General features: G+C 39.2%; 1 protein-coding gene across 2 annotated transcripts in view; it reads left to right on the top strand.

The window, feature by feature from the left end:
- ZNF652 (zinc finger protein 652) overlaps window positions 1-16,331 on the top strand; it is a 69,658-nt gene that overhangs the window by 43,639 nt on the left and 9,688 nt on the right. For both annotated transcript variants that reach the window (XM_057535636.1, XM_057535635.1), the window contains 4 exons: window positions 3,807-4,966; window positions 7,575-7,722; window positions 8,083-8,198; window positions 8,664-8,808. In XM_057535636.1, the coding sequence (XP_057391619.1) occupies window positions 4,064-4,966; window positions 7,575-7,722; window positions 8,083-8,198; window positions 8,664-8,808 (1,312 nt within the window). In that variant the 5' untranslated portion in view covers window positions 3,807-4,063. The remainder of the gene's footprint in view (window positions 1-3,806; window positions 4,967-7,574; window positions 7,723-8,082; window positions 8,199-8,663; window positions 8,809-16,331) is intronic.

Genomic DNA, 16,331 nt, shown 5'->3' with positions numbered 1-16,331 from the left:
GTGCCTAGAGCCCGTGCTCCGAAACAAGAGAAGCCACCTCAATGAGAAGCCCGCGCACCGCCATGAAGAGTAGCCCCCGCTCGCCGCAACTAGAGAAAGCCCGAGCGCAGCAACGAAGACCCAATGTAGCCAAAAATAAATAAATTTTAAAAAAACAAAACAAAACAAAACATAGTTTTGGAAGTCCTAGCCATGACAATCAGAGAAGAAAAAGAAATAAAAGGAATCCAAATTGGAAAAGAAGAAGTAAAACTGTCACTGTTTGCAGATGACATGATACTATACATAGAGAATCCTAAAGATGCCACTAGAAAACTACTAGAGCTAATCAGTGAATTTGGTAAAGTTGCAGGATACAAAATTAATGCACAGAAATCTCTTGCATTCCTATACACTAATGATGAAAAATCTGAAAGAGAAATTAAGGAAACACTCCCATTTACCACTGCAACAAAAAGAATAAAATACCTAAGAATAAACCTCCCTAGGGAGACAAAAGACCTGTATGCAGAAAACTATAAGACACTGATGAAAGTAATTAAAGATGATACCGGACTTCCCTGGTGGCGCAGTGGTTAAGAACCTGCCTGCCAGTGCAGGGGACACGGGTTCGAGCCCTGGTCTGGGAAAATCCCACATGCCGCAGAGCAACTAAGCCCGTGCACCACAACTACTGAGCCTGCGCTCTAGAGCGCACGTGCCACAACTACTGAACCCGCGTGCCTAGAGCCCGTGCTCTGCAACAAGAGAAGCCACCGCAATGAGAAGCCGGTGCACCACAACGAAGAGTAGCCCCCGCTTGCCGCAACTAGAGAAAGCCTGCGTGCAGCAACGAAGACCCAACGCAGCCATTAATAAATAAATATATTAAAAAAAAAAAAAAGATGATACCAACAGGTGGAGAGATATACCATGTTCTTGGATTGGAAGAATCAATATTGTGAAAATGACTATACTACCCAAAGCAATCTGCAGATTCAATGCAATCCCTATCAAATTACCAATGGCAGTTTTTACAGAACTAGAACAAAAAATCTTAAAATTTGTATGGAGACACAAAAGACCCTGAATAGCCAAAGCAGTCTTGAGGGAAAAAGACAGAGCTGGAGGAATCAGACTCCCTGACTTCAGACTACACTACAAAACTACAGTAATCAAGACAATATAGTACTGGCACAAAAACAGAAACATAGATCAATGGAACAGGATAGAAAGCCCAGAGATAAACCCATGCACCTATGGTCAACTAATCTATGACAAAGGAGGCAAGGATATACAATGGAGAAAAGAAAGTCTCTTCAATAAGTAGTGCTGGGAAAACTGGACAGCTACATGTAAAAGAATGAAATTAGAACACTCCCTAACACCATACACAAAAATAAACTCAAAATGGATTAGAGACCTAAATGTAAGACTTGACAGTATAAAACTCTTAGAGGACAACATAGGAAGAACACTGTTTGACATAAATCACAGCAAGATCTTTTTTGACTCACCTCCTAGAGTAATGGAAATAAAAACAAAAATAAACAAATGAGACCTAATGAAACTTCAAAGCTTTTGCACAGCAAAGGAAACCATAAACAAGACGAAAAGACAACCCTCAGAATGGGAGAAAATGTTTGCAAACGAATCAATGGACAAAGGATTAATCTCCAAAATATATAAACAGCTCATGCAGCTCAATATTAAAAAAAAAAAACAACCCAATCCAAAAATGGGCAGAAGACCTAAATAGACATTTCTCCAAAGAAGACATACAGATGGCCAAGAAGCGCATGAAAAGGTGCTCAACATCACTAATTATTAGAGAAATGCAGATCAAAACTACAGTGAGGTATCACCTCACACCAGTTAGAATGGGCGTCATCAGAAAATCTACAAACAACAAATGCTGGAGAGGGTGTGGAGAAAAGGGAACCGTCTTGCACTGTTGGTGGGAATGTAAATTGATACAGCTACTATGGAGAACAGTATGGAGGTTCCTTAAAGAATTAAAAATAGAATTACCATATGACCCAGCAATCCCACTACTGGGCATATATCCAGAGAAAACCATGATTCGAAAAGACACATGCACCCCAATGTTCATTGCAGCACTATTTACAATAGCCAGGTCATGGAAGCAACCTAAATGCCCATTGACAGACAAATGGATAAAGAAGATGTGGTACATATATACAGTGGAGTATTACTCAACCATAAAAAGGAACGAAATTAGGTCATTTGTAGAGACGTGGATGGATCTAGAGACTGTCATACAGAGTGAAGTAAGTCAGAAAGAGAAAAACAATTATCGTATATTAATGCATATATGTGGAACCTAGAAAAATGGTACAGATGAACCGGTTTGCAGGGCAGAAATAGAGAGACAGATGTAGAGAACAAATGTATGGACACCAAGGGGGGAAAGCGGCGGGGGGGTGGGGTGATGAATTGGGCGATTGGGATTGACATGTATACACTGATGTGTATAAAATTGATGACTAAGAAGGACCTGCTGTATAAAACAATAAATAAAATAAAATTCAAGAATTAAAAAAAATAATAAATTTTAAAAAAAGAAGAAGAATACAAGGGGAAGGGGAAGAGGAACAGCTAAAAGGAACACTTTTGTCTCAGGTATGGGACTCAGATGGGATGGAGCAGGCAGAGGATGGCTGCTTTTGTTATAAACCTTGCAATATATTTGACTTGTAAAACTGTGTATGATTTTTCTGAGTGATTACTTTGATAAAAAATTTAAAATAAGTTTAAAAATCAACTCCAAAGTTTTGTAGTGAATATTAACTAAAAATAATAAATAATGAGCACCTTTACAATTCTGTGCACATAGCAGGTATTCATTAAATACTAGTTTCCTTCCTTTTGTCAATTAGATAGGGTATGTGCTTGCAGTAATATTCATATGACTCAGAGGTTAGGTGGTTGGCTAAGCAGCAATGTGAGGTATGTCACAAAGCAAATTATGTGCCTTTCTCATCTTTTTTTTTTTTAATGGATGGTTTTATTTTTCTTGGAACCATATCAACCTTATGGTTACTGTTTCTTAGAATTTAGACTTCTGTGCAACTGACACATGAAAAATCACCTGGTTATTGAGTGGATCTAGAGAGCTATGCATAGAATAAATTTAAAAATACTTAGCAGCTTTGAAATTACTCTAAGAAACCTGAAAACAATAATATCTATACCTAGATTATAAATTATTTAAGGCCAGTGACATTTCTCTCTCTTCTGTAGTTGTCAGTTAGCTGCTTTATTTTCCTGGTCCACAGTACCTAGCCCACTACTCCCTTTGTTCCATGAGCTCTCACTGTGGTGGATGGTGGTGACTGATATTGAAAAGAAAACCAGCCAGCATAAGGTCCTTGCGTGTTTCATGGACAACACATATTGTGTAACTAGACTGTAAACTCCTTGGGGACACAGACCATATATTCTGCCATGTCAGTACATCCAGGATAATGAATGCTATGCAAAAACAGATATTCACTTAGTCATCAAATATACACTGAACACCTACTAAGTGCTGGTAGTCACTGTGCTAAGCTCTAAGAATAGCTCAGTGAACTGGGCAGGTAATGACTCCTGCTGTCTTAGAATTTACATTCTAACAGAATGTTTGTTGAATTCATGTAACCCAGTAAAATGATGGCCCACACTGAACCATTTAAACAGGATAAAGAATTGTATATATAAAGAGTTTAATCATTTGAAGATATGTTTGTTGTATGATGTCAGTGCATGCTATAAGAAGGAAATAACAGATATCTGATCTTTTTTCTCTTTGCTTTTCTTTGCAGATAAGATGCTCCATGTCATTTGCAGCTTTCTTCAAAAGAAAAATCACTAGTGCTCTGCTCTTGCCATAATACCAAACCTTTTGACTTACGCTTTGGTGCTGCAACACTGGAAGAATTGCACACAGGTTCCAGGAATACCTTTTTTTTCATTTGAGTGATTCTTTGTGGATGGAAAAAGATTTGAGTCTTAATAATTACCCTGTTTTAAAGCTATTTCTCTATAGTCTGAACTGCTTAATAAATTAGGCCACTTACCAATGAGCCACACAGTCAGTTCTTGTCAGGAGCTGGTTGAAAACTGTGCTGTGCATGTAACAGGAATGGCACAAGAAGATAGCTGTCGTGGTCAAGTGCCATCTACCTTTTATCATGGTGCCAACCAGGAACTTGACCTGTCCACCAAAGTGTACAAAAGAGAATCAGGAAGTCCGTATTCTGTGTTAGTGGACACCAAGATGAGCAAACCACATCTCCATGAAACAGAAGAGCAGCCATATTTCAGGGAGACAAGAGCAGTGTCTGACGTGCATGCTGTTAAAGAAGACCGGGAGAATTCTGATGACACAGAAGAGGAGGAGGAGGAGGAAGTCTCCTACAAAAGGGAGCAGATCATAGTGGAGGTAAACCTTAATAATCAAACATTAAATGTATCTAAAGGGGAAAAGGGTGTCTCTTCTCAGTCCAAAGAGACTCCTGTTCTTAAGACAAGCAGTGAGGAGGAAGAGGAAGAGAGTGAGGAAGAGGCCACGGATGACAGTAATGACTATGGAGAAAACGAAAGGCAGAAGAAAAAGGAGAAGATAGTGGAGAAAGTCAGCGTTACACAAAGGAGAACGAGGAGAGCTGCCTCTGTTGCCGCAGCTGCCGCCTCCCCTACTCCCAGAGCTACAAGAGGTCGTAGGAAGAGTGTAGAGCCACCTAAGCGTAAGAAGCGGGCCGCAAAGGAGCCCAAAGCGCCAGTCCAGAAAGCTAAGTGTGAAGAGAAAGAGACTCTGACCTGTGAGAAGTGCCCCAGGGTGTTTAATACTCGCTGGTACCTGGAGAAGCACATGAACGTTACTCATAGGCGCATGCAGATTTGTGATAAGTGTGGCAAGAAGTTTGTCCTGGAAAGTGAGCTGTCCCTTCACCAGCAAACAGACTGTGAAAAAAATATTCAGGTAGGTTTCATCACCAAGAGGGCAAACTTTCCAGGATAGAACCTGGCTGTTCACACTCACCTGGTATCTGCCCAAGAGAATAAATACAATAGAGGCTGAAGGGACAGTTTTCACCAATTTATCTTTTCAAAAGCCCCTGCTTTGGTCTTTTCGAAACCAGGCTTAACATTTTCTTTCAAAAGCATTAAATTTAACTGACGCTGGACTAGTGGGAACCCAGGTACATTGGAAGGGGGGATCTGTTACAGGTGATTGGCAAGGAGGTAAAGTCAACACCGACTTTGCACGGAGATTTACTCTTGTAAGACATGTAATATAATTCATTCTGGCATCTTCTCTGTCAAGGTGGGAGATACCAAGTAAAGGTCAGGAGTAGAGAGAGGTCCTTTTCTAAGGTTTGAAAGGGTGCCAGATGCTAGTGCAGCTGATGGGGACAAAAAGCATAATGACTCAGACTGGTGGAAATGGAAGATCTCCAGGAGTGAGTTTACTTTTACCAGTGGAGAGATGACAAGACTAAATTTGTCAAGAGGCTGAGCCCATGGGAATATGCAGACTTTAAACGAGGCTGAGCTGGTTGAAAATGTTGCCCACGTGGCAGTAGGGTTATATAATGCTACGGTGCAGTATTGTTAAGGTAACAAAACATGGTATTCAAACGAGGCTAGTCCTTGAAAGGACTATATTGTGATAGGTTAAGAGGTGTGCTAATTATATCATGTTGAGTGAATTATATTTTGTTGAGCTGTGTTGGTTTGCACATGTGAATGCCTATTAATGAATATTCATAAAAGGTAAGTCTATTGATGTCTCCAAAAGATATGTAAAATAGAAATTTCTTGTACCATATTTAAGCTAAACTTCTTTTAGAAGATGAAATTGTTTTGTTTCAGTGTGTTTCTTGGAATACTCCTGATTTGGAGTGCTCCTTATTTTTCATGTTTCTTTCTTTTAATCGACAACCAAGATTATTGCTTTACTTTAAAAATATAAATTACATTTTTATAATTTTTAAAAATTATAAATTTTTTTTAAAATATAAATTATATTTGCTAAAAATTCACTGCTTTTTGATTCGTCAGTTGTGACTTGATCTCTGACACGATTGGTAAATAAAAGAAGACTGAATCATGGTGCCTACCCTCCAATAACTACTGGTGCCCAGGGCCTGGTTCTGAATGGGTTGCAACAGTTCAGGCCAAAAGGAGTGCAATGCTGTGCTGCACCCTAGGGGTCAAACTTAGTTCTGTAATGATTCATTGCTGAAAAAGGTATATCTTGATCTTGATGTTTATATAATTGGGTTTTTTTTTACTTAAATTTGCTTCATTAAGTACAGAAAACATTTAATAAATCCTTTTTGTGTGTGATTTTCTTCGCTATTCCTCACCATAATTTCATTTAAACTTGTATTTAGATTTTGTGGATTCTGCTAAAGGAACTCTTTTTGCATATCTAATCCTGATGACCTGGTAACAAGTAAAAATTAAAACTGTGCCCTACAAAATAGCTTATAGGAGTTGTCTGTCCTTTTCTCGAGCAGTATCCAACCAGAGGCTTATCTTTGTGACTCTTCTCAGAGTCCTTGTTTCCTGAAGGGATAATGTGTTCAGAGATCTTTATTTACAGTGAATAACAACTTGCTCCCTTCAGTATCACAGAGTCTGATGGTTACCTAGAACTTCCTAATATTGTTTTTAACCAGAAGTATTTTATTTTGATACATGTTATGATAGCCTAGACTAGTGATGATCCATAATACAGGGAACTAGGCAGGACCGCCTGTGTCTCCTACAGGTGCCTATGTGAGAGATCTGGAGCTGGGCTCCCCGGGAAAAGGGAGGATGAGACCATCAGCTGAGGGGTCATATTAAATTCTGCCAGGGGGAGATGTTTAATAGAGAAAATTAGATTTGGGAAAATATAATAAAATCTCAATAATTTGTGTCAATGAAGGCTCCAAATGCACTCTCTAAGCTACAAAAACATTGTTATACTTCTACAGATATATAACCATTAATGTATGCTTTATCTTGTTTTTATTTATGTTAATTTAAAATTAGTTTGTATTCTCTGGTAAACACGTATTAACTGCATAGTAAGCCATGTGTAGGAAACAGCTGCTCTTGGTAATCCATATACAAAAAAAAAAAAACTTGAAGGTTCTTTTCAAAGGTATAATGCTAACTCGATAAAAGCAGTCAGTTCTTTGATATTAGTGGAACTTCCTTTTTGCCTTCCTTTTTGCCATTGTCTTCATACTCCCCAAAGTGTCTCTAAAAAACTTCATCTTGGAAAATAGAACATAAGGATGTTGGTGTTGGAATCTGGACTCCGTGGATTTGTTTGGATTCTGGCCTGTGCCACGAATCTAAAGCACACCCATTTCATGGGACTTCCCTGGTGGTCCAGTGGTTAGGACTCAGCACTTTCACTGCCGTGTCCCAGGTTCAACCAATCCCTGGTCAGGAGAACTAAGATCCTGCAAGCTGTGCAGCTTGGCCAAAAAATAATAATAATAAAGCACACCCATTTCAGCTGCCAGTCAGCAGGCGTGGCTTTCTGGAAGCTCCTATAAATAAAGATTATTTCTATTTATCCTGCTCAGTGTGTTTCCTGTAATAAATCATTCAAGAAACTCTGGTCCCTTCATGAACATATCAAGATCGTCCATGGATATGCAGAAAAGAAATTTTCCTGTGAAATTTGTGAGAAGAAATTCTATACCATGGCTCATGTACGGAAACACATGGTTGGTAAGTTTTTTCTGTTGCTTTTCTCGCACACCTATAATTTTCCCTTGTTCTTTGGTGTGTTTTATGCTTTGGATTGGGCAGGATATGAGGAACTGCCTTATTTGAATCAGTTTTGACTTGCTGAAACTAAATACAACGTGTCTTCAGTAAGCATCACCAAATTGGATGGTAGAGTCTTCCACACGCAGGTTTCTTTTCAACATTGTTATTTTTTTCCTTCAGAACTTTGCTGTTAAAGCCTCACAGATTAGAGAGTAATCAATTAAGATGGCATGACCACCTTACAGTAGGACATATCTCTTTTCCCGTTTGAGCCTTTTGGTGGACTGTTTTTGAGTATAAGTGCATTCTGTGTTGCAGCACACACGAAAGACATGCCATTTACCTGTGAAACCTGTGGAAAGTCATTCAAACGCAGTATGTCACTCAAGGTGCACTCCTTGCAGCACTCTGGAGAGAAGCCCTTCAGATGCGAGGTAAGGCATGTGCTGCCCACCAGGCCCAGGCATGGGGGCTGGCTTATGTATACGTGGTGAGCAGTGGGAGAGAGGTGTGCCTCGTGCAAGGCACAAGGCTGCGTTTCCACAGAGCCGTCAGACCCGTGCTCTGAGCGTTGTGTTATGTCACTGCTGGGTAGAGAGCGGTCATTTTTATCACAGAGTTAGCTCTCTTAGATTAGGTTAAATTTGGGAATAACACGTGACGAGTCATTTTACTTTTCTCAGTAATTCAGAGAAGTTAGATATACTTCAGTGATAATTATTTGAGAAATTTTCACTTTTATTATAACTCAGCTACAGAAATATAGCAGAGCCAGATAGTTGACACAAGCAGGTTCTATTTTGAGTATGAAAAATATACCTAATCTCAGGCTAGGTAGGGCGGGCGCAGGTAAAGCTGCTATGCTTGGCACTCAAAAATCTCCACTGTGTCCAATGCAGAACTGTGACGAAAGGTTTCAGTACAAGTACCAGCTACGCTCCCACATGAGCATCCACATTGGGCACAAACAGTTCATGTGCCAGTGGTGTGGCAAGGATTTCAACATGAAGCAGTACTTCGACGAGCACATGAAAACACACACTGGTAAGAATTTCTTGGGAAAGGTACAGATATGTCTCAAGCACTTGTTAATGATCACCTGTGAGTCTGTTTACTTAAAATTCTAAACCACGCGTCTGCATTCTAAGTGCAAATTCCGCTTTAAATAAACCTGATATATAAAAATACAAATTTATAATACCGAAAAATTAGGTTTTCATAATTTTATTTATTTAAAAAAGAATTGGTAGTGCCTTTTAACTGTGGGTTCCTTCAAGATGACGGACTCTTTATTTGGGACACGGGATCTCCTGAAATTGTATGAAACTTGTTTTGCATATGTGTGTATGTTATTTTTCTAAGGAGAGGGTTCTGGGTCTTTAAAAAATGGAGGACATTGTTTTTTTGGTTTTTCAAATTTATTTATTTATTTATTTATTTTATTTTGGGCTGCATTAGGTCTTCATTGCTGCATGCGGGCTTTCTCTAGTTGCCGTGAGCGGGGGCTACTCTTTTGCGGTGTGTGGGCTTCTCGTTGGCAGTGGCTTCTCTTGTTGCGGAGCACGGGCTCTAGGCGCACGGGCTTCAGTAGTTGTGGCACGTGGGCTCAGTAGTTGTGGCTTGTGGGCTCTAGAGTGCAGGCTCAGTAGTTGCAGCGCACGGATTGAGTTGCCCCGTGGCATGTGGGATCTTCCTGGACCAGGGCTCGAACCTGTGTTCCCTGCATTGGCAGATGGATTCTTATCCTCTGCGCCACCAGGGAAGTCCCTGAGGGACATTGTTTTTAATAGGATACCCTCTCAATATTCTTAAAGTTTGATTGGATTTTATTTACCAAAATTCACTACTTTTCACGAACACATCCATCAAATGAGTTTAAGTAGTATTTTAACTACGTTGTGTTTTCAGAGGTATATGCTTCATAGCATAGATTTGAGTCTTGTAAGCATTGGATCACACAGCCTCCAGGAAGCTGGTTAGAATACTAGCCACCTGTAAACACTGGGGCATTGTACGTCTGTCTCATCTTGACACTCCGGAATTAGCTGTCTTTGCACAAATTTAACAGTGTGAAACATATTTCAAGTTTCTAAATAAAATCTAATCACAGGATTCTAGGTTCTATTAGTCTACAGAGTAGCAGAGCTAGAAAGAACCACAAGAGATTATCTTGCTTAGCCTGCCTAACTAGTGGTGAGGAAATTCTGCCCATGGCTGGGCCTCTGTAGTTCCCACCTCTATTAAGTCCAAAGAAAAATACCTGCCTGGTGAGCTTCTTTCCCATTCAGAGCAGCACCTCTGATTTCAAGGAATAAGCTAGAGGAAGAGCCATGAGAGGAGTTTAGTAAATTACATCTCAAAAGGTAGTGATAACTTTGAAGCCTAAGTGGATAGCAGGATATATCAGAGTATTTTAACAAAGTCTCCTCTTAAAATCTGGTGGCTCTTGGACAGGCTCTTAGTTCTGAGTCGCTTTTAGGGTGCAGTTTTTTGTTAATTCAGCGGGAAACTATGGAACTAGACAGAAAATAAGTTTTTTTGAAGGCAGAAGCTGTATCACATTCACACACGGTGCTTGGCACATAGTAGATGCCCAGTAAATGTTTGTCGCAAGATTGGAAGGAACCTCCAACCACTTAAGCCTCTGCGCTCACCTCCTCTTTCCTGCCCATCTTCCTGCGCTTCTTCCTCCCGGGTCCTCCCTCTCTCCTTCTCCTTCTGCGTTTCTTACTCTTTCTTCTTTCCCCTTTGTCCTTTTTCTTTCTTCAGGCCCTTAAATGTCCATAATATGAAACTGAAGTGTACATTTTGTGATTAATGTATAAGTTGAATAAAACTTTATGTTAAGTATTCTTCTTTGACCAAATAGGCAAGCTGAACGTTCCCTGTTTCTTCTAAAGGAATACAGCCACCCAAATTCACTTAAGTTTTTATTTTTCTCATTAAAAGTAGTAGTACGTACTTATTAAAGTATATTAGAAAATATGAAAATTGAAATGATCTATAATCTTATCAATGAGAGATGACTACTGTTAACATTTTAGCACATATTTTTTTAATTCTATAGTTTCTTAATATACATATAGATACTATGCATAAGTGTTTATATGTTCATGTATATAGTAATAAAACAAAAGTTGGGTCTTTATGCTCTGTTATAACCTGCTTTTTATTTTACTGTATTATGTCATTAACAGTAATATCATTTTAAAGGTTGTATAATAGTCCTTCTTATAAATTTGCTGTAATAATAGCCATCATTTATTATATACATATATGCTGAGTACTATCTTAAATACTTTACATACATCATCTCATTTAATCAGTATAACCTTTACAGTGGTCCTGTTAAGGATGTTATCTCCATTTTATTTAGCCAGTTCCCTATTGGACATTTAGATTATTTCTATTTCCAATTTTTCTACTGTTATAAATAATACTGTGACAAACAACTTTGTGGCTAACACATCCGTGATTATTTACTTAGGATAAATTCCTAGAACTGGGATTATTAGGGCAAAGGGATGTGTATAGTTTTAAGACTTGGTGATATGTATTGCAAAATAGCCATCCACATATACTCTTACCAGCTGTGCATGAAAATACCCATTTTCCCAACCCTATCCAATGCTAAATAAAATCAATGTTGAATTAATAGGTGAAAAATGGTTTCTTACTGTGTTAATTTGCACTTAATTGCTAAATAAGATTGAGCATTTTTTTTCATATGCTTGTTGGGTATCGGTATATTTTCTTTTCTGAATTGCTTGTGCCTTTTCTGTATTCATCTTGCCATTGCAGTGTTTGGCTTTTTCTTATTGTTTATGATAGCTCTTTATATAATAGCTCTGTGTATATATTTATATATATGGGACCTTGTTTAACACCGATATTAAAATTCTTTTCCCTGGTTTGCATCTGCCTCTTAGTATTGTTTGTAATGCTCACACTGGGAAAGCGCTGGATGGTGGAGTTGGGCAAACCTGGCTCTGCCACTCACTAGCAGTGTGACCTTAAGTGAACTATGCAACCCCTGTAGGCCTCTGGTTCCTTGGTACTAAATAAGGATGACAGTAGTACCTGAAAGGATCCAAAAAGGGTTAGCTTTTAAAGAAGAAAAGGGATAGCTCTTTTAAGGCTGGATGAAACCACATTTAGAGTATGTTTTGGTGGGGGTTAAGGCCATTGCAGGAACTGACATTGATTGGGCTGTTTCTTTGCAGTTAAAGAGAAGTGAGGTAGATCTTATCTAGGGAAGCCGACCAGCCCTCAGGCAGGGTTTCCTGGGATGGTGTGGACATGGCGTGAGTTCAACATAGAATAATTGTTGATTCTCTTTGTACCAGGCACAGTGCTAAGTGCCGAGGGATACAGGATGAATTAAGACCTGTTTTTTGCCCTCAAGGAGCTTACGGTCCAGTGATAGTGATGATGATGATGATGATGATGATAATAACAGCAGCACTAAAATGCACTGAATGTCTACCATGTACCAAATAGTGGTCTAAGCACTTTCCTCGAATTTCTAACGTATCGCAATAACCTATTATTATTATCTTCATTTTTCAGATGAGGCTCAGAGAGTAAAGAACTTGTCCAAGGCAGTCTGACTCCAGAAACACATACTTAGTTATTCTGATACAAATTTAATGAAGCAAGTAATAAAAGGGCGGGATACACAGGACATCATGAGGGCAAAAAGCACCATCCCAGAGTGTGGTTCTCAGCTTCCAGAATTTGTCAGTGTACCCAAGCAGATGAGGGTCAGAGGGATTGATCTGTGCTAAATAGTCTTAATAATATATAAATAAAGTTGCTAACTTACAGTGAAAAGCCTGAGTGACAAGTGGTTCCGAACTCTTATGTTCTTTGGTCTGAATATTCTTTGCCTAAAATAAATTTATATTAGAAGCTAAATTATAATCACAAGATCATCAGGGACAGGAAATTACAGCAAAGGAAGGTAATTGAATGATTTTAATTGTGAGTACCATCCTTCATGGAATCCAAGAAGCCATCAGTTTTAAGACAAACCTCATTTATATATCGCTAAGAAAATGCTGCAAATTAAAGAATGACACATCACCGATTGTTATGGTATATGTCAGTTTCACAGATGTAAATATGTGGGGGGAAATGCATGTCTTAGAATTAACTAATATTTATTTATAAATATTAATTAAGAATCTACTAAACGGGGCTACTGTAGCGAACAAGACTGAAATAGTCCCTAGATTCACAGAGCTTATAGTCACGTTGGGGTGATAGACAGGCAAGGCATAACAGTGGTTTGGTGATGAGAGCACAGTAAGTACAACTAAATGAGGTTGGTTAGAGTTTGATGGATTCGGGGAGGAGGGGAGGCAGGGAGTATAATAAGACATGATACTGGAGAGCAGTAAGCAAGTACCACATCACAGAATAAGCCATGTAGAAAAGTTTGAGCTTTATTCTAAGGACAGTGGTACATTCTTCAGTGGTTTTAAGCAGAACGTGACACATCTGAAAGTTCGCTCTGGCTACAGTGTGGAGAGTGGATTGGAGGGTGGGAAGGAAGAATAGAGATGGTGAAACCAGTCAGGTGGATATTGCAGTAATCCAGGTGAACGATTGTAATGTTATGATAGGCCAGATATATAGATACACAGATTTCTGATGCTGCTCAAGGATATTCATAAGCAGATTGGGAAGCTTGTGTTCACTGGCCAGATCACTTTTTCCTTTGAAAGTTCAAAAGACAGCTAACTAGCCAAATTCTTGCTCTTTCTGTCTTCCCTGCAGATTCTGTCTTCATTTATTATGTGCATTCTTCAGACTCATTACAATACTGTTTCTCATAATTAGGTTAGCTTTATCTGTATGTAACAATCAGGTTACATCATAAGATGTATTGACATATGTGCTTTCTAGTTACCTTGATGGACTTAGCTGTTAGTACCTCCTCCAGCCACCCATTTACTAGCACTTCTTTAAAGTGGGACATTGTGCAGATGGTTGATTTCAAATGTTACATTTTGATTTTTCCTTGTTTCAGCCTCATTGTAATCTTACCTTGAGGTTTCAGGGAAACCTTATCATCAGTCATTAGCACAGTTAGGAGATGGGGACTAATGAATAATGAGAGAGTTGGGTGGGATTGTGGGTTTATGTCTGGAATAACTAACAAATGTGGGAAATTTGGTAGGACATCAAGAAATGGATAAAAGATTATTAAGTAGTTAAAAGGACCCATTTAAATTTGAATATATGGATTTATGGTAGGCTAGTTCTAATAGTTTTTAGTCTTTCTGCGGCAAATCATTATAGCCTAGAAGACTACAAATGAGAGATAGATGATGAGAGAGATCCAGGACTGGATCCAGGTTTGAGCACATAACAGAAAGTTACATGTCCATACATTAAGTAAACTGTCAATGAATAAAGTGTCTAGTGAACCTAAAAAGTGATTAGTGAATTAAGTGGAGAATGTTTGCTTGTATTAGACTAATAATTCAAAGATTAGGTCCTTTGGCTCTGGTTCCGCATGGCTGTTAGGAATGAAGACTGTTAACTCTGGAGAGTCAAGGAGGAAGGGGTCAAGGGGATTGATAGGTTATCAAACAGGTGTGCTTTTAAAACATTTTATTATACAAGTAAATCATGTTTATTTTAGAAAATAGGAAGTCCATATAAGCATAAAAAATAAAGTAAAATGTCACTCATAATCCCATTATCTAGAGATGATCACTGGTAACATTTGTTGTATTTCTTACCATATTTTCCTACACATATTTTTCATTAAAAATGGATAATACCATGCATACGTGTTCATAACTTGCTTGTTTTACTTAATAGGCTATAGATAATAGATTATAGATTTTCATGTTAATAACTACATTTCTATACTTTTATAATATTGTTTTTAATGGCACTCTCCATTAGATGGGTATACCACAACTGATTTAATCAATTCCATTTAACATAGAACTTGAAGGTTTTTTTTTCTTTTTTTTTAAATTATTATTTATTATTTATGGCTGTGTTGGGTCTTCGTTTCTGTGCGAGGGCTTTCTCTAGTTGTGGCAAGTGGGGGCCACTCTTCATCGCGGTGCGCGGGCCTCTCATTATCGCGGCCTCTCTTGTTGCGGAGCACAGACTCCAGACGCGCAGGCTCAGTAATTGTGGCTCAGGGCCCTAGTTGCTCCGCGGCATATGGGATCTTCCCAGACCAGGGCTCGAACCCGTGTCCCCTGCATTGGGAGGCAGATTCTCAACCACTGCGCCACCAGGGAAGCCCGAATTTGAAGTTTTTAATTGGAGGAAATGGATTAAAAAGAAGGAACACAAGCCAGTAGAGAATTTATCTAGAAAGATGAATATGAATCACAGTGAAGATCCTAGCAGTGGCAGTGATTGAATAATGAAAGGTAGGAAGATAAAAGAAATATTATAGTCAGCAAATAGTACTGGTAACTATGGAGAAAACTGATCCCTCCTGACGGTTCGATTCAGTCTCTCATGGGAAGTGAGGAAAAGTCTGGCTTCCATGGAAGGAGGCAACAGGAGATGTCAGTTTTCAAAGACAGAGAGAAGAAATAAGGACTACAATATGGATAAAGAGGAGTTTGCTCGTAGTTGTTAGAAGGAGTCCCAGAGTGGAGGAAAACAGTAAGAAAATAACATTCCTTTGTGTGTTCAGGAATGCACAAAACGTTGAGGTGTAACGCGCCATTGTTTTACGTGTCTGGCGCCAGACTGCAGAGTTTTAAATCCTGCCTCTCCGCTGGCTGTAGAACCGCCAGCAAGTTTCTTAATTTCCTCATCAGTAAAATAGGGATAATAGCGTACCTACCTCATAAGGCTGTGAGGGTCACCAAAGGTTAATAAGGTGTCAAGTGATTAGAACAGTGCCAAGCACACAGTAAGACTCCATACACAATAGCTCTTATTTATACAGAGTAGAATAAGGACACCTGTTAGAAACAAAGGGAATAATAATTGAAGTGAGAGCACACTCTTGTAGCAGGAGCTACGGTAGAGATACAAGCTACATACACTGAGCATTGGTGAAGGAAATGATAAATACAAGCACATGGTCACTGAAGCGCATGTAGACAGGTATTCCGCACCGCACCACAGCATTCTGGATGAAGTGATCATGGACATGTGTGTTCAAACATCATTTTGTTTCTCCCTATGGCCTGGGGAGAGAGGCAGGCAGATATAGCATAGAACTAAGCAGTAAGTCCAAAGGAAAGTTAGGAAGTTTAAAAATTAAGCCCTTAGAACCCAAACCTAATTTCCTCCCTAAGTGCCCTTAGAACGAAGGGGTTTTGTTTCCTTTTTGGCTCATTGTCCCAGTGGTTCTCCACCAAGAATGGTAGCCTGCCGCTCAACCCTCCCCACACCCATGGGCATTTGGAAATGGTGTGGGGACATTTCTTGATGGTCAGAATTTCTTGGGGGCGTATAGTCATCTGGCGCCAGGACCACTGAGCGCTCTTCAGGTGTGCAGACAGTCCCACGTAATGGAGAACCGCCTGCAGAGAAACACTGTGGTGCAAAATCTGTGTGGTAGGGTGAGTCAG

This window comes from Balaenoptera acutorostrata, chromosome 20 (assembly GCF_949987535.1).
Source record: "Balaenoptera acutorostrata chromosome 20, mBalAcu1.1, whole genome shotgun sequence".
NCBI classification, from domain to species: domain Eukaryota; kingdom Metazoa; phylum Chordata; class Mammalia; order Artiodactyla; family Balaenopteridae; genus Balaenoptera; species Balaenoptera acutorostrata.
This window is presented reverse-complemented; position numbering and strand designations above follow the sequence as displayed.